This window comes from Mustela nigripes, chromosome 3 (assembly GCF_022355385.1).
Source record: "Mustela nigripes isolate SB6536 chromosome 3, MUSNIG.SB6536, whole genome shotgun sequence".
NCBI classification, from domain to species: domain Eukaryota; kingdom Metazoa; phylum Chordata; class Mammalia; order Carnivora; family Mustelidae; genus Mustela; species Mustela nigripes.
Window position 1 is genome coordinate 160,126,320 of NC_081559.1, and position 25,784 is coordinate 160,152,103.

The following is a 25,784-nucleotide window of genomic DNA, read 5'->3' on the forward strand; positions in this document are numbered from 1 at the left end:
CTGGTGGGTTTTTCATAGATGGCTTTGATGATATTGAGGTATGTGCCCTCTATCCCTACACTTTGAAGAGTTTTGATCAGGAAGGGATGCTGTACTTTGTCAAATGCTTTTTTAGCATCTATTGAGAGCATCATATGGTTCTTGTTCTTTCTTTTATTAATGTGTTGTATCACATTGGTTGATTTGCAGATGTTGAACCAACCTTGCAGCCCTGGAATAAATCCCACTTGGTCGTGATGAATAATCCTTTAAATGTACTGTTGAGTCCTATTGGCTAGTATTTTGGTGAGAATTTTCGCATCTGTGTTCATCAAGGATATTGGTCTGTAGTTCTCTTTTTTTATGGGATCCTTGTCTGGTTTTGGGATCAAGGTGATGCTGGCCTCATAAAATGAGTTTGGAAGTTTTCCTTCCATTTTTATTTTTTGGAACAGTTTCAGGAGAATAGGAATTAGTTCTTCTTTAAATGTTTGGTAGAATTTCCGTGGGAAGCCATCTGGCCCTCGGCTTTTGTTTGTTTTGAGATTTTTGATGACTGTTTCAGTCTCCTTACTGGTTTTATATGTCTCTAGGAATGCATCCATTTCTTCCAGATTGTCAAATTTGTTGGCGTAGAGTTGCTCATAGTATGTTATAATTGTCTGTATTTCTTTGGTATTAGTTGTGATCTCTCCTCTTTCATTCATGATTTTATTTATTTGGGTTCTTTCTCTTTTTTCTTTTGGATAAGTCTGTCCCGTGGTTTATCAATATATTAATTCTTTCAAAGAACTAGCTCCTAGTTTTGTTGATTTGCTCTGTTGTTTTTTTTTTTTTGTTTCTATTTCATTGATTTCTGCTCTGATGTTTATGATTTCTCTTCTCCTGCTGGGTTTAGGGTTTCTTTCTTGTTCTTTCTCCAGCTCCTTTATGTGTAGGGTTAGGTTGTATACTTGAGACCTTTCTTGTTTCTTGAGAACGGCTTGTACCACTATATATTTTCCTCTCAGGACTACCTTTGCTGTGTCCCACAGATTTTGAACCGTTGTGTTTTCATTATCATTTGTTTCCATGATTTTTTTCAATTCTTCTTTAATTTCCTGGTTGACCCTTTCATTCTTTAGAAGGATGCTGTTTAGTCTCCAGGTATTTGGGTTCTTTTCAAATTTCCTCTTGTGATTGAGTTCTAGCTTCAGAGCATTGTGATCTGAAAGTATGCAGGGAATGGTCCCAATCTTTTGATACCAGATGAGACCTGATTTAGGACCAAGGATGTGATCTATTCTGGAGAATGTTCCATGTGCACTAGAGAAGAATGTGTATTCTGTTGCTTTGGGATGAAATGTTCTGAATATATCTGTGATGTCCATCTGGTCCAGGTTGTTATTTAAGGCCTTTATTTCCTTCTTGATCTTTCGCTTGGATGATCTGTCCACTTCAGTGTGGGGAGTTTTAAAGTCCCCTACTATTATTGTATTATTGTTGATGTGTTTCTTTGATTTTTTTATTAATTGGTTTATTAGTTGGCTGCTCCCACGTTGGGGGCATAGATATTTAAAATTGTTAGATATTCTTGTTGGACAGATCCTTTGAGTATGATATAATGTCCTTCCTCATCTTTTATTATAGTCTTTGGCTTAAAATCTAATTGATCTGATATAAGGATTGCCACTCCTGCTTTCTTCTGATGTCCATTAGCTTGGTAAATTGTTTTCTACCCCCTCACTTTAAATCTGGAGATGTCTTCGGGTCTAAAATGAGTTTCTTGTAGGCAATATAAGATGGGTTTTATTTTTTTATCCATTCTGATACCCTATATCTTTTGATTGAGGCATTTAGCCCTTTAACCTTCAGGGTAACTATTGAGAGATATGAATTTAGTGCCATTGTATTGCCTGTAAGGTGACTGTTACTTTATATTGTCTCTTTTCCTTTCTGATCTACTACTTTTAGGCTCTCTCTCTGCTTAGAGGACCCCTTTCAATATTTCCTGTAGAGCTGGTTTGGTGTTTGCAAATTTTTCAATTTTTTGTTTGTCCTGGAAGCTTTTTATCTCTCCTTCTATTTTCAGTGACAGCCTAGCTTGTTATAGTATTCTTGGCTGCATGTTTTTCTCGTTTAGTGCTCTGAATATATCATACCAGTTCTTTCTGGCCTGCCAGGTCTCTATGGATAAGTCTGCTGCCAATCTAATATTTTTAGTATTGTATGTTACAGACTTCTTTTCCTGGGCTGCTTTCAGGATTTTCTCTTTGTCAGAAAGCCTTGCAAATTTTACTATTAAATGACGGGGGGTGGACCTATTCTTGTTGATTTTGAGGGGGCTTCTCTGTACCTCCTGGATTTTGATGCTTGTTCCTTTTGCCACAAAACGGAAATTCTCTCCAATAATTCTCTCCAATATACCTTCTGCTCCCCTCTTTCTTCTTCTTCTGGAATCCCAATTATTCTAATGTTGTTTCGTCTTACGGTGTCACTTATCTCTCGAATTCTCTCGAGAGATAAGTAGGTGTTTGTCCCTCTTTTGTCAGTAGGTGTTTGTCCCTCTTTTGCTCAGCTTCTTTATTCTCTGTCATATGGTGTTCTATATCACTAATTCTTTCTTTTGCCTCATTTATCCTAGCAGTGAAAGCCTCCATTTTTGATTGCACATCATTAATAGCTTTTTTGATTTTAACTTGGTTAGATTTTAGTTCTTTTATTTCTCCAGAAAGGGCTTTTATATCTCCCGAGAGGGTTTCTCTAATATTTTCCATGCCTTTTTCCAGCCCGTCTAGAACCTTGAGAATCGTCATTCTGAACTCTAGATCTGACATATTTCCAATGTCTGTCTTGATTAGGTCCCTAGCCTTTGGTACTGCCTCTTGTTCTTTTTTTTTTTTTGTGGTGAATTTTTCCGTTTTGTCATGTTGTCCAGATAAGAGTATATGAAGGAGCAAGTAAAATACTAAAAAGGTGGCAAAGACCCCAGGAAAATACGCTTTTACCAAATCAGAAGGGATCCTAAATTGTGCGGGGGAAAAAGGGGATAAAAAGAGGTTCAGAAAGAAAAAAAAGAAACAATTAAAAAAAGAAAATGAATAAAGAAAAAAATATAAAAAAGAAAAAAATATATATATTAGATAAACTAGTTAAAAGACGTTAAAAAAGAAAAGGGTAAAAGTTAAAAAAAATTTAGCAGCAGAAGAAAAAAGAATTGAAAAAGAAAATTGAAAAAATTGAAAAAGAAAAAAAGAAAAAATTCACTGCAAGACAAAGAATCATGGGGAGAAAGCCATGAGTTCCGTGCTTTGCTTTCTCCTCCTCAGGAATTTCGCTGCTCTCCTTGGTATTGAAACCGCACTCCTTGGTAGATGAACTTGGTCCTGGCTGGATTTCCTGTTGATCATCAGGGGGAGGGGCCTGTTGTAGTGATTCTTAAGTGTCTTTGCCCCACGTGGAATTGCACCGCCCTTACCAGTGGCTGGGCTGAGTAATCCGCTCCGATTTGCTTTCCAGAGCTTTTGTCCCCTGAGCGCTTTCTATAGAGTTCTGGAGAACGGGATTGAAAATGTGGCTTCCCGGTCTCTGCCCAGAGGACCTGAGAACTCGGGGCCCCACTCCTCAGTACGCCCTCAGAGAATAGCACCCAATTACTCCTGTCTCCCTGGCCTCCGGCCGCGCTCTGAACTCACTGAGCCTGCAACCGGTTCAAGGTAACCCCGAGCTGAGAGCTCACTCCTTGGCTCTGTCTCTGTAGCCGGCTTCCCCGTTCCAATACCTGCAAGCTTTGTGACACTCAGACACCCCCGATCTTTCTGTGACCCTGCGGGACCTGAGGCCAGGCTGACCCCACGAGGGCTTCACCCCAGTTTAGCCTCTGGAGCGATGTCCCTCAGTGGAACAGCCTTTTAAAAGTCCTGATTTGTGCTCCGTTGCTCCATTGCTTGCCGGGAGCCGGCCCTACACCCTGCGGTCTATCTTCCCGTCAGTTTGGATTCACTTCTCTACCAGTCCTACCTTTCAGAAAGTGGTTGATTTTCTATTTATAGAATTGCTGTTCTTCTCTTCGCTCTCCCGTTGGATTTGTGGATGTTTGCAATCCTTAGATAAGCTATCTAGTTGATCTCCTACTACCTGAAGTAGTCTCAGCCCACTACTTCTCCGCCATCTTGACTCCGTCCTCTCTCTCAAATGTTTTAAAAAAAAATGTTTAAAAACACACACACACACACACACACACACATAGCCAACCATTGCCAACTAATATTACATGTATTGTTAATTTTATTTCTTAAATGTGTTAACAAATTTTTTTTCATGATATTATCTCTGCATTTAATAGATGTTTTTGGCCATAATGATTTTAATTGCATTAATTAGGAGTATATTCAAATTTCAGTTCTAAAAGATAGAAACATCTTAGTAACAGCAGTGTGAATTAACATTTTGTTGAGAACTTAAATTTTACTTACAAGTTTTCTTGGTGTAATTTTTTTTTGAGTGTAGTTGATATACAATGTTACATTAGTTTCAGCTGTACAACATAGTGATTCAATATTTCTATACCTTATGGTATGCTAACCACAAGTGTAGTTACCGTCTGACACCATACAACACTATTATAATGTCATTGACTATATTCCCTATGCTGTCTGTGCCTTTTATATTCCCACGACTTGTTCATTCCATAATGGAAGCCAGTATATCCTTTACTTATTCATCCATTTTGCCTGTCACTCTACACTCTTCCCCTCTTACAACCATCAGTTTGTTGTCTGTATTTATTGGTATGATGATTCTTTTTTGTTGTTTTTTTTCATTTGTTTTGTAGATTCCACATAAGAGTTAAATCATATGGTATATTGCCAGTTTTAGTTGACCCAAAAGAAGTTATTTTTAATCTAATTTTGTGAGGGAATTTTAGGATTGTTAGTAAAGTTCTGTCTTTTCTGGTGATTTTTGCATATTTTTGTTCAGTTTGAAATTATTCTGGTATATATCTGCTCATTGATGAGAATTGTATTAAACTGATTCAGAATAGTTTGTATTTACACATAAAACTTTTATAGACTTTTAGAGCAGTACTTGTCATTAGTTAATACATCTTTTAAAAATTTAGAACATTTATGTTTCTAAAGTTTGTCTAAGTGAAATATGTTGAGATTTAGGAGGAAAACATTAGAATTCATTGTTCAGCTTGGATTCAAAGAATGTATGGAATTAATTTGTGGTTCATATTTTGGTCAGAAAATAAGGTCATGTTTCTAACATTAGCATTCTGAACAGTTGATATCAATCCAACAAAAATCATGCCAAATTAAATGTAGTATTTAAAAAATCATGTTGAAGATTGTTCTTGTAATGTTTGAGTCCTTTTAATCAATTAATTGCTTTTTCTGTACAATAATTGTAGACAGCTGAAGGGTGATCAAGTTTAAAATACTGAATTTTACTTTAGCATTTTATAGAATTGTATTTTAAAATAACAACATTGTGTATACCAGTTCAAGAAGCATCTAAAAAATAAGGGCTTGTATATAAACTTTTTGTTACAAAAAATAAAAATAATTAGTTGATTTTAAGCATAAATAAGTTATCATGCTTAAAATGAAAACTTTCTGGTTTAATAAGTTCTATTTGACTTAAGTTAAATACTGTTTCTTTTTTTAATGTGATTTTTTACTTTGCCTTAATGTTTGAATAATATATCCATTTCACAAGAGTAAGGAAGGGTCTCATTAGTAAACATGGGCAGAATACCTTTGAAAAAATAAATACTTTGGATCAGTTTTAGGTTTACAGAAAACTTGCAACGTATAGAGAGTTCACATAGATTCCTTCCTCAGTTTCTCCGTTGTTAACATCTTATACTATCATAGTACATGTATCAAAACTAGGAAGCCAACACCGGTGCATTTTTGTTAAATTCCAGATTTTAACTGAATTTCATAATGTTGTTTTCCCTAATATGATCCAAATCAGGATACCACATTGCATCTAGAAAAGTATGTCTTAAAAAATAATTTATCTAATTTTATCTAGATACATACAAGTAATGTGTTGTAAGCTTGAGGAGTGCAAGGGGTGTTGTTGTGGTTGTTGTTTTTGCAGTATCTAGATTAGTACTTGTTATGTAGCTCTCACTCATTAAGTATTTGCATGATCAAATGAGTCTGAGACACATACTTTTTTTTTCCACCTATTTTTAAAATTTTTTTAATAAATATAAAATGTATTTTTATCCCCAGGGGTACAGGTCTGTGAATCGCCAGGTTTACACACTTCACAGTGAGACACATACTTTGAGAGTAAAAACCATGAACCTACTTCCCTCATAGAGCTAGATGAAGTTTTGTTAAATTTATTCATGGGTGTTGTGTTGTGTTTTGTTTTGTTTTGTTTTAGTTTTCTTTCTGATGAAAACTTTGGGAGAAATTTTGGAAATGATTGAACTAACTGGTTGAATTTGTATGGTATATAAAATGAATAGAGGTTAAAACATATGTAAATTTTTGGCAGGACTATATGAGTTTTGGCAGAATATATGAATATATGAGACTGTTATAGCTACATAGCTTTTACCTTTTTAAGCAATATTGATGTGATATAAAGATGTTAAATAAAAATATGATGGTATTTAAATTCTCTATTTGAACTTATACTAGAATATTCAACCTTTATACCATGGATAATCTGTTACAGCTGTTTTTGTTGCACCTGTTTTCCTGCTTAATAATTAAATTTCCTGAATCTTAAAATTGGCCCTGTTTCCATCAATTCATCACAGTAATGACAGTTTATTGCTATCTAATACTAATTTCACTTATTTAATATTCCTTTATTTTTTTTTAGCTCACTGAAATGCAAGCTGAGAGTAGTTATTATAGCCCTCAGAAAGTAAAATCCAGAGAAGTATTGTGTTGGGAACAAGAAGGAACTACAGTTGAGGTAATCTTTCAATATTGAACATATATATTTAAAACTTTTTTGAATGGTCCTTATGTTAATATTTAATAAATGCAGGCTTTTATCATAGTTGTGTGTTTTAAAATATATTCACATTTTTTTTCTATTTTAGGCATCAGTAGTATTGGGTTGAAATAATTATTACTTTAACAGATTCTACTATAACATGCAACATGAATTCTTTCATTTTTACATTTAACTTGTGTGAGCTCATATGTATGTGTGGATTAATGTTCATAAGGTTCCAGTCATTGAGGGTACAGAGATAAGTAAGATGTTTCTTAATTTAGTAGAGTTAATGATCTGAGGAGAATAAATTTGGAATGTCTATAATCCTAAAGAAGTTTCTACTAATTCAGTAATTCTACAAGGAAAACCTATAACTTTTTTGAGCCTGTAACATTTTTATGAAATTCACATTCTTAAGTTCTAATGTTTCTTTCCCTCTTACAGGCCCTTATGATGGGAGAGCCTTTCTTTGATTGCCAGATTGGTTTTGTAGGTTGCAGAGCCTTGTGCCTTAAAGGAATTATGGGTGTTAAAGATTTTGAAGAGAATATGAATAGAAGTGAAACTGTAAGTCAAATTCACCCCCTTTCCCCCTTTTTTGGATAGAATACAAGGATAATGAAGTGCTTATTGAAGTGTTTAACCATACCAAAAAATCTGTTAGACTGCATATATCTTTGGCTTAAGAGAGGAACTTTACTGTTTTCCCCTGTAAGAAATTACAGAGCTCAGGGGAATTCAGAAAGTTGGTAGCACTTAACACCTGGACAGTAGTTCCAAATACTTTCCAATTCATAAATGTTTCTTCTTTCTTGTTTATGGCAGCTGCTTGGAGTTCCTTTTTAGTTTGTTAAAATGTTCTTTGCCAAGATAGGCAGTGAAAATGGAGACAGCATTCCTTGGCTTTTTACAGGATTTAAAGTTGTAGTGATTTCTATTGACTACTGAATGGGTTTTATAAAACCAAGGTTTTATTTTCTTTAACAGTTAAATGATTTTTCCTCCTGTTCAAAAATTTTGCATTTATTTTCAGGAAGCCTGTTTCTTTATTTGTGGTGAAAATTTGAGTATGAAAGGGTTGACATATCTTACAAATTCATTGTTTGATTACCGAAGCCCAGAAAATAATGGTACTCGTGCTGAATTTATCTTGGATGCAGCTCATCATAAGGTCAGAGAATATATATTTGAGCCAATTTCTAGGCTGTGTTTAGGTGGACATTTTGTGTGAATACTTGTAATTGCTATTTTTCTTCTCAAATAACACATTTGAATGCTAGTTGTTTATTGAAGCATTTAGAATATTTTTGTCCTGCTTCTACATCTAGAGAAGTTTGATTTGTACACAGAGCTCTCTACTTCTGGATACTGTGTAGTCAGTTTGTTTATCTGTTCCCAACTGTCAAAATAGTCATGGGGGAAACTTGTAGAATGATCTTTTAATTGCAGTTACTTTGGGATTTGGCATTAATGGGAAGAGATGAATTTCACATTTTATTATGTATGTGTCTTACTGTTATTTGAATTTTACATGTAAAATTAATGTACTTTTAGGGACTAAATTTAGAAATTCAGAAAAGGTTACCTGAAGATTAGTATAAAAGATAAATAATACATATTTTAATGCTTTTTACTACATTTACTTTTGTAAAGAATTTAATTTTAATTTGCATATTTCCATATATTTTAAATATTTTAGGTATATCTTTAGTATTTGAGTTTCATATAAGCATACTGGAATATGTAAGGTTTAAATGTATTAGAGAGTATTAGACAGTTTTGTGATGGTCATGGTTGTACTATCCTATTCCATTATAGGTATTCATTAACCAGACATTACTGATAAAGTGGTCAAAATGTCTAGTAGAATTATGGATGCTTTCTTGTGTTGTCTTTAGTAGAGTTAACATTAACTTTCTTAGAAATGAATTCTTTGGATAGCATCTGTTCTTTTATTTTGGTAATCCTTTGAGTTGATATTTGAGTTCTATATAAAGATATATGTTTGATTCTTGACTTATCAGGTTTTAAACTCAGTCTCTTTGATACAATGTGTGTTCTGTTTGTTTTCCTTTGTGCCCGCAGGAGATATACACTGAGATAGCTGGAATGCAAAGGTTTGGGGCTTTTTACATGGATTACCTGTATACAATGGAGAACATCAGTGGCAAAGGTACTAGTTTCTTTCCTTTATGTTTGCTTTTCCTTGAACAACAGAAACAAAAGACTGTTCAGGCTCAGTTGGTCCTCGACGAGCTGTAATCTGTTACATCAGCTTTACCTTCTGTTACTTTGGAGAATGGTGTAATTATAATAGCATGTTATAATTTTCTTAGACACTTAGATTCTTAGTCCTTTCTTTGTGTAGTTGATTGAGAAGACATTTTATATAACCAACCAGATTTAGTTCTGTTGTGTGCCAAATATTAAAATTTTGATACATCGGATTTCATGTTTCATTAAGTTGTCAAAAAGCATAAACATTTCCTTTTCTGTATTAAATACATTTCAAAGTTTATGTAGATCTTTTTATTTAAAAAACTGTTGTTTCAAGCAGAATAGTGGAAATAAATTCTTTTGAAGATTATGAATATTGTCTTATATGTTTTATAAGCAATCATATGTTTTTAAAAATTTTATTGATTCTTTACATGTTCATCAGTATTCTCTGTTGTGCTTCTTCTCATCTTTTTTCATATTGGAACCTTATGAAAATAGGTTTATCCTTTTTTGTTTTCATATATTAATGATTTTTATGTGTTAGATGATGAGTTTGATATAGTGAATGCTAAGAAGACCAAAGCATTTTTTAGGAGAATAATAGGTAGTGTTTATACACTTAAGTAAATGATTATAATATAGCACATTAAGAACAATAATTAAAGTGGAGAGTTAAGAGAGGTCTAGGTCAGAAAGTGACTACTTTTATGGATTGGGTTAAAGACTTCACAAAGGAGTTGATCATGAGAAATCATTGTTTTGTTAGATGAAAACAGAAGGAAAGAGCAGTAACTTTCTGTTTCCTCCTTTTGTAATAGATTTCTAAATGTTGGTATCTCATTGATCAAACCTTGGGTTTACTTCTTTCCCTAAACTCTTTGCTGAGGTTCTCTCATTCTTTTCCATTGATTTGGTACCTTTAATATGTTGTTGATGCACATATTTATAATTTTAGTCCAGATTTCCTTCATTTAGAATTAAATATCCATTACATATATGGTATTTTTACTTCTTTATGTATCTCACAGATATTTCAAAACTGAATGTGTTCAAATAGAAATATTAAAATCCTTATGACTGCCCACTGCCTTCTGCTTTTCCCTTAGTTTCAATATTCTTGTCTTGGAAAATTGTTCTTCTGTATTCTGGTTGCTCAAGCTAGAAGCCTAGGAATCATTGTGACACACTTCTCTCCTAGCTTCTGGTCCATCAACACATTTTTGTCACATTTCATCTATAGATGGTCAGTGACTTCTCATAAACTCCACTGTTACTACTCTCTTCTGATCTGTTGTTCTCTCTACATTTTAATAGCTTTTTACTGGCGTCTGTCTCCCCATGCTTTCAGATTAGTTTAATTCTGTGCATCAAACACTCACTCACTGACTTTGCATTGCTTTATTTAAAAATAATGTTTAAATTGTGTACCATATTTTGGTCTTGAGTTACTTGGAGGATAGTGATAACCACTAAGGAAGATAGATACAAGTAGGATTTTTGGAGGAAAAGATGTGTTTGGAGGTACCTATGGACATTGAGGTAGAGATATTCAGTAACCAATTATATATAGGAAAGGGCAACTAAGAACTTCACAAATTGTTATAGTGTCGTAGTTACCAAATACAGGATGGTAGGTTTCTTCTGGTTCAGTGTGAAGTCTTCTGCATGTGTTATGGATTCCAGATCTTGTGAGGAGGTGGAATATCAAGTAGTTGTCCTTCAGGGGAAGGAAAAAAGCACTAAAAATTTATTATGTGCATATGTTGCTACTACACTTTCTAAAAGAGAGAAGCATAGTTTATATTTGCTTATGTATGTTCAGTGTGAGAAACTGGTAATTGGTTAACTTTTAAATTTTTCATATTTTTCATTTCCAAGAATAGGATACAGTGTTACAAATATTTTAGCCCTTAACTTTTTTTCCAACAACTATTAGAGTATAACATACAAATTGGAAATCTCTATATGTTTATATATGGAATAACAGAATTATAATGGAAATACCTGTGTGTAATAAATTTAAATTATTTTTTGTCTGTGGTCCTGAGACTAAAGATTAAACTGCAATCCTTTGTTTGAAATTATAGAAAAGTAATTTTGAAAAACAACTTTTATTTATTTATTTTTTTTTAAAAGATATTTATTTATTTATTTATTTGACAGATCACAAGTAGGCAGAGAGGCAGGCAGAGAGAGAGAGAGAGAGGAGGAAGCAGGCTCCCTGCTGAGCAGAGAGCCCGATACGGGACTCGATCCCAGGACCCTGAGATCATGACCTGAGCCAAAGGCCGAGGCTTAACCCACTGAGCCACCCAGGCACCCGAAAAACAACTTTTAAAAAAGTTATTAGCAAGTGTGGACACAGGGGCACCTAGGTGGCTCAGTTGGTTAAGCATCTGCCTTTGGGTTAGGTCATGATCTCAGGGTCCTGGGATCGAGCCCTGCATCAGGCTCCCTGCTCAGCAGGGAGTCTGTTGCTCCCTCTCCTTCTGATTTTCCTCCCTGCTTATGCTCTCTCTGTGTCTCAAATAAATAAATAAATTCTTTAAAAAAGTGTGGATACAGAACTTTTGTGTTTAAATGGGCCTTCATAGATTCTAAAGGTATTAAGTGCTGGGAAGCCTTACTTGCCTATTTCTGTTTGAATAAATAAAGTGGCTTAAGAATTAGAAATTACCAAGCTGAGGAGTCCAGGAGTCCAAGGTGATGGAGGAGTAGGAGACTGTAGTTTTGTCTGGTCCTAGGAGTTCAGCTTAGATAGCTTTGAAATCATTCTGAACCCCTGCAAACATAATTGGAGATCTAAGAAAAGAATAGCTGCACCTCTACAAATAGAAAAGCAAATACTTTCTGCAAGAATGACAAGATGGAAAAACCACCTCCCAAAAGAGGACAAGAGGGAGCACTGACTACCAGGGACCTAATCAGTATAGATATAAGCAAGATGTTGGAACTAGAGTTCAGAATAACAATGATAAAGATAACTAGCTGGGCTTGAAAAAAGCATAGAAGACACTAGAGAATCCCTTTTGGTAGAAATAAAGAAATAAAATCTAATCAAGTTGACATCAGAAAGGCTCTTAATGAGATGCAGTAAAAATTGGAGGCTTGAACTCCAATTCTGAGGCAGAAGAGAGAATTAGTGATATAGAAGACTAAGTGATGGAGAATGAAGAAGCTGAGAGAAACACCTGGTTGGCTCAGTCAGTTAAACATCTACCTTCAGCCCAGGTCATAATCCCAGGGTTCTTGGATCAAGTTCTCTATCAGGGTCCTTGCTCAGCATGGATCCTGCTTCTCCCTCTGCTTGCTGCTTACCCTACTTGTGTGCTCTATTGTTCTCTCTGACAATTAAATGTATAAAATCTTAAAAAAAAAAAAAGTTGAAGAAAGAGAAAGAAACAACTACTGGATCATGAAGGGAGAATTCAAGAGACAAGTGATACCAGAAAGTGAAACAGTAGAGTAATTGGGATCCAGAAGATGAGGAAAGAGAGAGCAGGGTAGAAGGTATATTAGAGCAAATTATAGTGGAGAACTCCCTAACTGGGGGAAGGAAACAGGCACTCAAATCCAGGAGGCACAGAGAACCCTCCTCAAAATTAATAAAAATAGAACAACACCTCAATATATAATAGTGAAACTTGCAGATCTCAGAGACAAAATCCTGAAAGCAGCTTGGGACAAGAAGTCCGTAACCTACAAGGGTAGAAACATTAGAATGGCAGCAGACCTATCCTCAGAGACTTGGCAGGCCAGAAAGGACTGATATGATATATTCAGGATGCTAAATGAGAAAAATATGCAGCCAAGAACACTTTATCCAGCGAGGATGTCATCAAAATTGAAGGAGAGATAAAAAGCTTCCAGGACAAACAAACTAAAATAATTTATGATAACTAAACCAACCCTGAAGGAAATATTAAAGGGGATCCTTTAAGTGATCAGATAGCCCAAAAGTAACATAGACCAGAAAGGAACAGAGACAATATACAAAAACAGTGACTTTATAGGTAATACAGTTGAACTAACTTCCTATCAGTAGTTGCTCTGAATGTGAATGTACTAAATGCTGCAATCAAAAGACACAGGGTGTCGGATTGGATAAAAAAACAAGGCCCATCATACGCTATCTTCAAAAGACTCATTTTAGACCCAAAGTCACCTCCAGATTGAAAGTGAGGGTGTGGAAAACCATTTATCATGCTAATGGACATCAAAATAAAGCTGGGATGGCAATCCTTATATCAGACAAATTAGATTTTGAACAAAAGACATAAAAGATGAGGGACACTGTATCATAATTAAAGGGTCTATCCAACAAGATCTAAGAATTGTAAACATTTATGTCCTTAACATGAGAGCAGCCAATGACATAAACCAATAACAAAATTAAAGAAACACATTGATAATAATATAATAATAGTAAAGGACTTTAACACCCTCCTCACTGCAATCTACAGATCATCTAAGCAGAAGATCAAAAAGGAAACAAGGGCTTTGAATGACACACTGGAGCAGATGGATTCACAGATAAGTTCAGGACATTTCAACCTAAAGCAACAGAATACACATTCTTCTCAAGTGCACATGGAACATTTTCCAAAATAGACCATATCCTGGGTCACAGATCAGGTCTCAATTGGTACCAAAAGATCTCCAGAATAGATCACATCTTGGGTCACAGATCAGGTCTCAGCTGGTACCAAAAGATCATCCTCTGCATATTTTCAGACCACAGTGCTTGAAACTTGAACTCAATGACAAGAGGACATTTGGAAATAACTCAGATACATGGAGGTGAAAGAACATCCTACTAAAGAATAAATGGGTCAACCAGGAAATTAAGGAAGAATTAAAAAAATTCATGGAACAAATGAAAATGAAAACAAAACTGCTCTGAACCTTTGGAATGCAACAAAGGTGGTCCTAAGAGGGAAGTATGTAGCAATACAAGCCTTTCTCAAGAAACAAGAAAGGTCTCAAATAAAAAAACCCAACCCTACACCTAAAGGAGCTGGAGAAAGAATGGCAGATAAAATCTAAAGCCAGCAAGAGACGAGAATTAAGAAAGATTAGAGCAGAAATCAGTGAAATAGAAACCAAAAGAACAGACCAGATCAATGAAATTAGGAGATGTTTCCTTGAAGGAATTAATAAGATTGCTAACCCCCTAGACAGACTTATCAAAAAGAAAGGAGAAAGGACCCAAATAAATAAAATAATGAGTGAAAGAGGAGAGACTAGTACCAATAACAAACAAATACAAAGAATTTAAGAACATATTTTGAACAACCATATTCCAACAAATTAGGCAGTCTGGAAGAAATGGGTTCATTCCTAGAGATGTATGAACTATCAAAACTGAAATGGAAAGAAATAGAAAATATTAATGGACTCATAACCTGCAAGGAAATTGAAGCAGAAATCAAAAATTCCACAACAAACAAGAGCCTAGGACTGGATGGCTTCCCAGGGGAATTCTACCAAAAAGGTAAGTAATACCTGTTCTTCTTTCGAAAAATAGAAATAGAAGAAAAACTTCCAAACTCTATGAGGCCAGGATTACTTGATCCCCAAAACCAGACAAAGACTCCACCAGAAAGAATTACAGACCAATATTCCTGATGAACGAGGATGCAGAATTCTCACCAAAATACTAGCCAGTAGGATCCAACAGTACATTAAAAGGGTTATTCACCACAACCAAGTGGAATTTGTTCCCATGCTACAAGGGTGGTTCAACATCCACAAATCAATCAACATGATACACTACATTAATAAAAGAAAGGACAAGAACAGTATGGTCCTCTCAATAGGTGCAGATAAAGCATTGACAAAGTACAGCATACTTTCTTGATTAAAACTCTTCACAGTGTAGGTATAGAGGGAACATACCCCAGGATCATAAAAGCCATGTATCAAAAGCCCACAGAGAATCTTGTTCTCAATGGAGAAAAGCTGAGAGTTTTTCCTCTAAGGGCAGGAACACACAGGAATGTCCATTCTCACCAGTGTTGTTAAACATAGTACTAGAAGTCCTAGCTTCAGCAGTCAGATAACAAAAAGAAATAAAAGGCATCTGAGTGGGCAGAGAAGTCAGACTCTCACTGTTCACAGAGGACATGGTATTCTATGTGGAAAACCAAAGAACTCCTGCCCCAAAATGCTAGAACTTGTACAGGAATTCAGGGAAGTGGCGGGATATAAAATCAATGCATAGAAATCAGCTGCAATTTTATATACTAACAATGAGACAGAAGAAAGAGAAATTAAGGAGTCAATTCCATTTACAATTACAAATCCCCAAACCCATGAGATACTTAGGAATAAACCTAACCAAAGAGGCAAAGGATCTGTACTCAGAAAACTAAAAGAACACTCATCAAAGAAATTTGAGGAAGATGCAAAAAAATGGAAAAATGTTCCATGCCCCTGGATTGGAAAAACATATTGTTAAAATGTCTTTGCTGCCCAGAGCAATCTATATATTTCAATGCAGTCCTTATCAAAGTTCTGTCAACTTTTTTCACAGGGCTGTAATGTACTAAAATTTGTATGGAGTCAGAAAAGTCCCTGAATAGCCAAAGGAATGTTGAAAAAGAAAACCAAACCTTGATGGCATCACAATTCTATTACAATTCTATTGTATTACGAGCTCTATTATGAGCTCTATTACAAAGTTGGAATCATTAAGACATTATGTTACTGGCACAAAAACAGCCACATAGATCAATTGAACAGAATAGAGAACCCTAAAATGGATCTTCAGCTCAGTGGTCAACTCATCTTCGACAGAGCAGGAAAGAATATCTAATGGAAAAAGGACCTTTCTCTTTAACAAATGGTGTTGGGAAATTGGACAGCCACATGCAGAAAAATGAAATTGGACTTTTCTTTTGCTATATATAAGAATGGACTCAAAGTGGATGAAAGGCCTAAAAGTGAGATCAAAATCCATCAAATCCTAGAAGAGAACACAGGCAGCAGCCTCTGTGACCTCATCTACATCAACTTCTGGCTAGACATGTCTCTAAAGGCAAGGGAAGCAGGGCAAAAATGAACTATTGGGACTTGATCAAGATAAAAAGCTATTGTACAGCAAAAGAAACTAGAAAAAAACAAAAGACAACCTACAGAATGGGAGAAGATACTTACAAATGTCTTACCAGGTAAACGGCTAGTATCCAAAATGTATAAAGAATTTCTCAAACTCAACACCCAAAGAATAAAAAATCCAGTCAGGAAATGGGCAGAAGATGTGATCAGGCATTTCTCCAAAGAAGGCCTACAAATGGCCAACAAACACATGAAAAAATGCTTCACATCACTTGGCATCAGGGAAATACAAATCAAAACCACAGTGAGATACCCCCTCAAACTGGTGAGAATGGCCAAAATTAACAAGGCAAGAAACAACAGATGTTGGTGAGGATGTGTAGAAGTGGAACCCTCTTATATTATTGGTAGGCATGTAGGCATACAGGCACTCTAGGAAACACTATGGAGGCTCCTCAAAAAGTTCTAAATAGGGCTACCCTATGGCACAACAGTTACACTATTAGGGATTTACCCCAAATATACCAAAGTAGTAATCTGAAGGGCCAGCTGAACCCCAGTGTTTATAGTATGATGTCCACAATAAGATGTGTATATATATACAATGGAATACTACTCAGCCATCAAAAAATATGAAATCTTGCTATGTGCAATGACATGGATGGAACTAGAGGGTATTGTGCTAACTGAAATAAGTCAGAGAAAGACAATTATAGAATTTCACTCATGTGGAATTTAAAAAACAAAACAGGGAATCATAGGGAAATAAAGGGGAAAACAAGATGAAATCAGAGAGGGAGACAAACCATGAGAGACTCTTAATTATAGGAAACAAACTGAGGGTTGATGGAGGGGAAGGGGGTAGGGGAATGGGGTACCTGGTGACACAATATTACTATGTCAGTTGTATCTCAGTAAAGCTAAAAAAAAAAAAAAACTAGAAATCACCATATGTTGTCATTTATAATGTGGAGTTATGTATTAAGAACAAATCTCTAATGTATGGAGTATACATATTAGTTAAGGAGAAGCACCTGTAGGTAGAGCCAGTATTTTTTTTAGAAGATAGCCGTTGGTTTCCACTTCAGTATATGGGTAGATAAGGGATTGAAGAATTTGGGGTTTGTATCATGTAGTCATAGTAATTTTGGTCTAGAAAAAGTTGGTCATAGTAATTTTGTTCTAGGAAAAAGTTTAAAGCCAGTAAAACCCATTGTTGTCTTCCATGATCACTATACAACTGTCACAGTGCCCTGTGAACATTTTTTTCAGCAAAATTTCTAAGATGAAATAGTAAAATGTAATTTCTTCTACTCAGCCTTTCTAATTAACATCATAGTATTGTGTATAGAATTATTGGATATTAGCCAGTTAGATTTTAGAGACTAATTTTCTAAGAATGAGCATTTAAATTTTGTTGCACTTCTTGTAACATTAAATAGATTATGGGAATAATTGTTATTTGAAGCAATGTTTTTTTGTTAATAATCACCATCTCATTTGTGTAGAGAAAAATGTAGATTAACAGTGTTCTTTGTATTCAGTCAGTGGAGAATTTTTTTAAAAAAGATTTTATTTATTTATTTGACAGAGAGAGAGAGATCACAAGTCGGCAGAGAAGCAGGCAGAGACAAAGGGGGAAGCAGGCTCCCTGCTGAGCAGAGAGCCCGATGTGGGGCTTGATCTCAGGACCCTGAGACCATGACCTAAGCTGAGGGTAGTGGCTTAAGCCACTGAGCCACCCATGGAGAATTGGTTTTAAGGCATTAACCTATAAGCTAAAAAGAGAAGAGTAATATTACAATTTAGTGTATCCGATTGCTTAAAATATTAACATGAGATGTGGTTTCTTGTAGGTTCTGCAAGTCAACAAGACTTTTCTTCAGGAAAAAGTGAAGATATGGGAACGGTTCGGGAGAAATCTACAAAAAGCCTTGTTATAGGTCCTCTTGATTTTCGTTTGGATAGCAGTGCAGTACATAGAATTTTGAAAATGATTGTTTGTGCCTTGGAACATGAATATGAGCCATATGGTGGGCTAAAACCAGGTTTGTTTTTGTCTTCATTTTGAATCTCTTGCTAGTTGATTTGAATGATTATAAAATCCAGTTTGTTGTAGTTTGCTAAATTACACTTTTTTTGTGTAATTTGCCTGTCTGATTTTCATGTATTTAGTTGTATGTAGAAGTTATGGGAGAGGTCAAGATTTGGAAATTATTTATATAAGTACTTTATTTACCAGTATTTGTCAGGATTTTAGTACCACACTTTTGTATACTTTTCCTCATGTATATTTCTGAAATAATGATCATTTTCCCACTTCGTGGTTTCTGAAGAGCAGACATGAAGATGGACTCTGAACATACAAGCTTAGCTTTAAGGAGACATAGCTCTTACTGGTAAAAAACAATTTGTGGCTTACCTAATTTTTTCAATGTAGCATGAAGCTGTCAGAGTTTCCTAAAATACAAATTCATTTTTTATACAATAAAGCACTCTCTATTAGGACATAATAGCACATAAAGGACCCCCCTGACATTAGACAATGGCTTGAATTCTGACTCCTGCTTTTAGTGTTAGGAAATTTAAGTAACATAACTGATTTTTCATTTCTCTTAGCAATGAGTTTAATTATTGGGCTAGTGATGGTTAAATTGTCTCCTCAATATCTATTATTCTCTTATTTTATAGTAAAAGAAGTTTCTATGATAGCAATTCTTTTTTTTAAAATTTTTATTTATTTATTTGACAGAGATCACAAGTAGGCGGGGGGGGGGGGGGGGGGGGGGGGGGGGGGGGGGAGGCAGGCTTCCTGCTGAGCAGAGAGCCCAATGTGGGGCTCAATCCCAGAACCCTGGGATCATGACCTGAGCTGAAGGCAGAGGCTTAAGCCACTGAGTCACTCAGGTGCCCCCTATAATAGCAGTTCTTATGATAAAATTAAAGATAACACATTCCAAGTATAGTCACAGGACTTGAGGTTCTGACTACTGGATGGGAGCAGAACTTCAGTTAAGTGAATTTTGGGGCTGTGACTTTAAAAGGAAATACACACACTTTAAAAGGGAATACACACACCTTCCTTTTTTTTCTTTACCCTTCCTTCTGGGTGGAAAAAAATTATAATGGCAGGAGCTGGAGCTGCCATCTTTGACTCTGAAATGAAAGTTGCATGCTGAGGATAACAGCAATAAGATAGCAAGAACCTGGGTCTTTGGTTGCATGGTAGCACTGTCATCTCTTTACACTTAGATTGTAATATGAAATAAATTTCTGCTGTTCAAACTTTATTTGATTTTTGTCATAGCAAATTTATTCTTACCTATGTATTACACTGGTAGGACCAACTTCCAAAGATCAGTGCATGTAAATAGCATGTAACATTGTGTCTAGTGCATAAGAAGTGCTTGGCATGTTTCTGTAGTCATTTCTTATACTTTGCTTGCATGCCTACTTCATCCCAGACAGTCATAAAAGGGCTGGAATAGTATGTATGAGATGGTTAAAATAAAAGACAGTGATAGTACCAAATGGGGAGAATGTGAAGAAACTATGTCACTCATCATTGCTGTTGGGAATGTAAAACAGACAGCCACTTCTGAAAACACTTTGGCAGTTTCTTTAACAACTAAACCTGTAACTACCAACTACTAACTACTAAATCTATAACTATTGCCTGTAACTAGTAGTCTAGCAACTGTGGGCATCTATCCCAGAAAAATGAAAACTTAGGTTCACACAAAAATCAATACCTAATTTGTTTTTCTCATGTGAAAATCCAAGCCAGTAGGTGCTCTAGTGGATTATGCTAAATGTTCCTTGAGGTTGTCTTTAGACCCAGAATTCTTTCTGTCTTAATATTCTACCATTCTTTGAGATGTATCTAATCTATGTGGTCAGTGTTGGCCCACTGTTGCAATATCTAATGTGAATCAACAGGAAATGTGGGGCAAGAGAAAATGGTAGTTATTGTGCTTTCATTTAATAATACAGTTCAGTCATCCTATTTACCAGAACTTAGTAGTTTCTAAATGGCTCTTTATGTAAAAGGTTTGCTGATGTTTGGTTTGCATGCTTGCCAACACTTAGTATTAGTTTTTTTCATTTTAACCATTCTAGTGGGTCAGTAATGCTGTCATGTGACTTTATTTGCACTTATCTAATGCCTAATGATGTTATCTAGCTTTCCAAAGGATTTTTGGCAATTTAAAAATACCATCCTTTGCTTGTTCAAGGCTTTGTAGCCCATTTTTCTATTCAGTTGTTTATTATTGGTTTGTAAAAGGTTTTACATTAAAAAATTTTTAGTATGCTGTGGGTCCTTTGTATTGATATCTGTATCCATCTATCTGTGACAAATATTATCTGTTTGTTGCTTGCTTTTGTATCATCTTAATGGTGTTTTTATTAACAGAAGCTGTTATTTTTTTAACAAAAGAGATTAAGAATTTCTTTAAAATATTTAAAAGTAATTTAAAATCAAATATGTAAATTTTTATATAGTAAAGACATATTTACATTCTACAGTAACTTTTATGAGTATAACTTATATTTGTTAAAGGTAACACATTATTTTGCAGTTGCTTCATTGTTGAAAAGAGAAATATAATTTGTCCTTAAAATTAGGGAACCAATTAATTCACTTATTTACAAATAATTTTTTATTAAATTTTCATTATTTTATTTTAGATATTAAGGATGAAAATGAAACAATACTGAATCCTGAAGAAGTGGCGTCTTTGGAGGAATATATTCCTACTCGACATACAAGTATTACTCTCCTCAAATGTACCTTCACTATTTTCATGGCTGAATTCAACTTGTTGGACCATTTGCTACCCGTCATTATGGGAGAAAAGGTATATTTTGCAGTTCACTACTTTTTTTTCTCATACATGCATATTTGCAAGTCCTATGATACTGTAAGAGGGAGGTGATAGAGTAAAAGAATATGTCCTTATATAATCATCCATGGTGATGTTAAAACAATGTAACTATGATTGTTAATTCTTACATGTGTATATGTGTCTACATATATATTATATATAAATAACCTCAAGCTAAGGCTGTATCAAGAAATGGTGAAGAGAGCATGGGCCTAAAAGTCAGTCCATATACAAACTATGACACTTTGCTTTGTATCTCTAAACCTGTTTCTGAAAAACAAAACAAAACAAAACATTTGTCAAGTGGGCTGACAGACTGAGTTGGTAAAGAAGCAGTAAGCCTAGATGGCTTCAGGTAGTTTATTACTTACATTGTAAACATAAAAGCAAATCATTAATCGTGTCAGCTTGCTGTGTCCCTTTCAGGACAGTCTTGAAACCAGAAGGCCAAAGTGACCTGCAGCACACACGTGCAGCAACCATTAAGCAGAATACCCTTTGTCAAGGATTCAATTCCATGTCTCATCTAAGCAGTTACAGAGATTATAGCTATACATTGAGAATAGTAAGTGGAAACACCATATGTCACCTGAATGTGGGATGCTGATGAGAAAATGTCTCATTGCAGTTTCCCTCAAAAGAAGAAGGTGAGACATGGTCTTTTAGAAGCTCTGCAAGTCCTCCTATCTTGATGTGTTGTGAGAGTAACGGGATGTTCTCCCAAGGCTTAGGCCGACTATGGCTGCATCTTGCTTTGTGGTCTGCATGGATTTGTGTAAGATTGTCAGGTTGTTGGCACAGAGCTGTTCCCTTACAGTAGCTAGCTCTTAGAATTATTTTTAGTATTAGATGAGATAATGCACATAAGCCATATGCACATATTAGGAACACAATAATTACTACTTTATTGTTAATGAGGACTTACTAGATTAGGCCATTGCTTTCTGAGTTTGCCATATACATAATAAAGTATTATTTGTTATCTTTAGTTTCTTTTGGTTATATTTCTTTTGATATGTACATAATGATGATTATAGAAATAAAAATGTCCTAACTTTAAATAAGAACTTGTGGAAGTATGACAAGGAATTGACTGTGATACGATAGTTTCATGTTGTGAAATGTTTCATATTTGCTCCATATTGTCCACTTGTAATTGTTATGTTGCTGAGTAAAGCGATCATCTTGGGAAAATTTCAGCAGAGAAAAAGCATGTCAGTATTAAACATTAACTTCAAAGCAGCTATGAGTAATGAGTTCAAGAAAGAGACAAAAAGAAAGAGACAAAAAAGTGGAAGATTTCAGAAGAGCCCTCAATCTATTAAAAAAAAAATCACATTCTGGAACTGAAAACTATAACACACATCAGAAATAAAAAGATGGAAAACAATTTAAATGCAGATCACAGAAAATAGAGTGTAGCTGTTTTAATACCAGGAAGTGTGAGCTTAAGGCAAAAAATATTATTAGAAATAGAGTGTTAACTCTATGAATGGAACAACATAGATAGTTCTTATAGATGGCATGTTGAATTAAAGCAGGCAGTCAGGAGCAGGTACTGCATGATTCCATAATATTCACAAACAGGCAAAACAAGTCTGTGGTGATTGCAGTGCAAATATTGGCTGCTTCTGGAGAGAGTCAGCTGATCTATTGCCTGAGAAGGGATATATTCTAGAGTGCCTGAAATGCGTGATGGTTACATATGTAAAATTTTATTGAGCTCTCCACTTAAGATTTATGTGCTTTACCATATGTTATACCTTAATCATCCAAAGTAAAGTCGTTTAAAAGAGCAATTGCTTTAGTAAGTAGTGGTTTAAAAATTATTAATAAAAAGTTAAAAAAGCATGTTCAAGCAAATAGGTTCAACTTAGTCAATTTTAGGCCCAGTGTATCTCAATAATGGCACTTTTGGCTTTTTGGACTTGGAGAGTATTGTGTAGCATTTACTATTTTTAGCCAGTCTTTACTCTGCTAAGTGCTAGTACTGCTCCGCAGTTGTGACAATGGAAGACAGAAAGAACAGTGAAACCTCTCTCCCACAGATTTTCATATACATCTAAGGTCATACTGTTTCTCGTTGAGAATGACCGTATAGCATTTTAAGGAAGTAAGTTAGTTTTAGGACCAGCAGGGATTGTTTGCTAATCAGGGTTCATTCTGTGGACATCTTGATACCTACTTGCATTTATTTGGAAGCTTAGAAAGGTTCTGTAACACTGAAAGTACCAAGCCTAACTTGAGATTCTTAGGATTTTATGAGGCTTTAATGTATGTATTGTTAGATACGATATGTATTGTAGATACGATATGGATCAGAAGTTATTCCTCTTTGCGGGTTTTGCTTCTTGTGTCTGTGAAACTGTCTGGAGTAGTCCTCTTAGTCCCTTCATCATCTAAATGTGAATAAAGGACAAGAAGACAACTGGTGGGTGGCTCTGGGATATCCAGGTCAATATTTGGGAATGGTTGAGCTTAAGAAAATACCATTCAATGTAAGGAGGAGCACATAGTGAACTATCCCAGTTGGTTGAAAAATAAAAAGTTTAACCAAATGGGTAGTAAAAATTTTACAGTAAATATGCATTTTTTTGAAATCTAGGACATACTTAAAAATATATAGAAGACATTTGTATTTGGTTATGGTAAGAGAGTCCCATAGAAAATCATTTCTAGATTGATTTGATAACATTGCAAAATGTGCCAGTCTGAGGCTTGTGTGGGGGCATTGCATGTTAGTCACTGTTTTCCTGAGTTATAAAGTGAACTTTATTATTTTCCAGAACTCAAGTAACTTCCTGAATGCTACAAACTTCCAGTCTCTTCGGCCTTTGCCATCCATTCAGATATTAGTGGATAAAATTAATCTGGAACATTCTGTGCCAATGTATGCTGAACAGTTGGTGCATGTGGTCAGCAGCCTTACTCAGCCTTCTGATAATCTGCTTCATTATTGCTATGCACACTGCTATCTTAAGGTATGAAAAGTGAATTTTCTTGTTTATTAGTATGTTTGGCTTTGGGAAAATTAAGTATTTTTTTTCTTAGATTTGTAACTTCATGGAATTAGTACCCCCATAAGATGAGATTTCAATGATACGTATATATTCATTATTCAACATAATTAAATGAAAGTATACCTATTTTAAAGTTACTCAATTATTTGGGATTAGCTTGATGTTTATATGTGTATATGTTTATAATACACCTACAGGTTCATAATGTTAATTATGGTTTTTGAAGATTTTTTTAAAAAAATGTTTATTTTAGAAGTGAGGAGAAGGGACAGAGGGAGAGACTCTTCACACTGACTCTCTGCTGAGAGTGGAGCCCAATGCAGGCTCAGTCTCATGATCCATGAAATCATTACTTGGGCTGAAACCAAGAGCTGGTCAGTCAGAGGACTGAGCTACCCAAGCATCCTGATTTTGAAAATTTTATCTGTCATCAATGATAAATATAACTAGTGTGAAGGAATACTTAGTTTATAAGAATGTTTTAAAGAGTCATGATTTCTTTGAGGGGAACATTTTTGTGAGACAATGCTTTATAAAGAAGGTTTAACACTTTTGGTTGTTGTTTCTTTCCTCTTAACTGAATTCATGTTAATTTCTGGATACAAAGAGAATGCTTAATGAGTTAAATTGGGTTAGATAGCATTAATTATTGTAGGCTTTACTGAGCTTTTCCTTATTTTCTTGGTAAATAATACATCCCAGGGGTGCCTGGGTGGCTCAGTTGATTAAGCATCATACTCTCAATTTCCTCTCAGGTCATGATGTCAGGGTTATGAGATCCAGCTCTGCATTGGGCTCTGCACTGAGCATGGAACCTGCTTAAGATTCTCTTTCTTCCTCTCTGTGCCCCCCTTCTCTGCCCCTGTTGTGCACTCTCAAAAAACAACAATAAAAATATCCCATTGTAGGTACATAAAGATAAATTCAAATGTTGAGTAATAAGTGTTTTTGCAAAGCAAACACAGAACTATAGTCAAAGTGGAGTTAGCATATATCTAACCAAATTCTTTTATAGATTAAAGAAAACGTTACAAACATATTCAAGAATAAGAACTAAAAATATACTAAATTCATGTAAAGGACTCCAAAATTAGAGGAATCCAAAAGTAGATTTTACTGGTTCATGCTTCATTGTTCCATGTTTCAAAGTTCTTAAATACTTGCATATTTGTAGAATAAAAGGAAACAAATGTAAATATAAGTTTTACACCGCCTGTAGTTTTAAGATGGTGAAATTTGTTTTCAAATCATGTAGTGAAGATGAACATGTTTTCTTCTAGTCCATGCAAAGCGCATTTTTAAGAGGATGGAGGAAACTCCACTCCCTTGGTGAGAGAGTGACACTGTCATGTTGCGAAGGGCTGTGGACACCGGAAAGTGTAATTCATTAGGACCATTATTAAAATTATCTACCACAGTATTTTATTTCATATGGAGAGCAGGAGAAAGTAATTTTGAAAGCTAGATATGTAGGTAATATTTTATATTTGTGCCGTTTAATTCACTCCCATAATTATTACTTAGGTGTATTTTTTTATAATAGTATGACTTGAATATCAGATTATAATGTTGAAAATATTTGCCTTGTTATTGAAACAGGACTAATTTTAGGCAGTTCACTAATCTTTCCAAGGTATTCTACTTAGGTAGGATTCATCAATTT

At 35.0% G+C, this 25,784-nt stretch overlaps 1 protein-coding gene across 3 annotated transcripts in view; it reads left to right on the forward strand.

Annotated features, from left to right (window-relative positions):
- VPS13B (vacuolar protein sorting 13 homolog B) overlaps window positions 1-25,784 on the forward strand; it is a 756,179-nt gene that overhangs the window by 83,990 nt on the left and 646,405 nt on the right. For all 3 annotated transcript variants that reach the window (XM_059394925.1, XM_059394927.1, XM_059394926.1), the window contains exons 9-15: window positions 6,814-6,909; window positions 7,381-7,503; window positions 7,970-8,107; window positions 9,022-9,109; window positions 18,072-18,263; window positions 20,905-21,074; window positions 23,888-24,082. In XM_059394925.1, coding sequence (XP_059250908.1) covers window positions 6,814-6,909; window positions 7,381-7,503; window positions 7,970-8,107; window positions 9,022-9,109; window positions 18,072-18,263; window positions 20,905-21,074; window positions 23,888-24,082 — 1,002 coding nt within the window. The remainder of the gene's footprint in view (window positions 1-6,813; window positions 6,910-7,380; window positions 7,504-7,969; window positions 8,108-9,021; window positions 9,110-18,071; window positions 18,264-20,904; window positions 21,075-23,887; window positions 24,083-25,784) is intronic.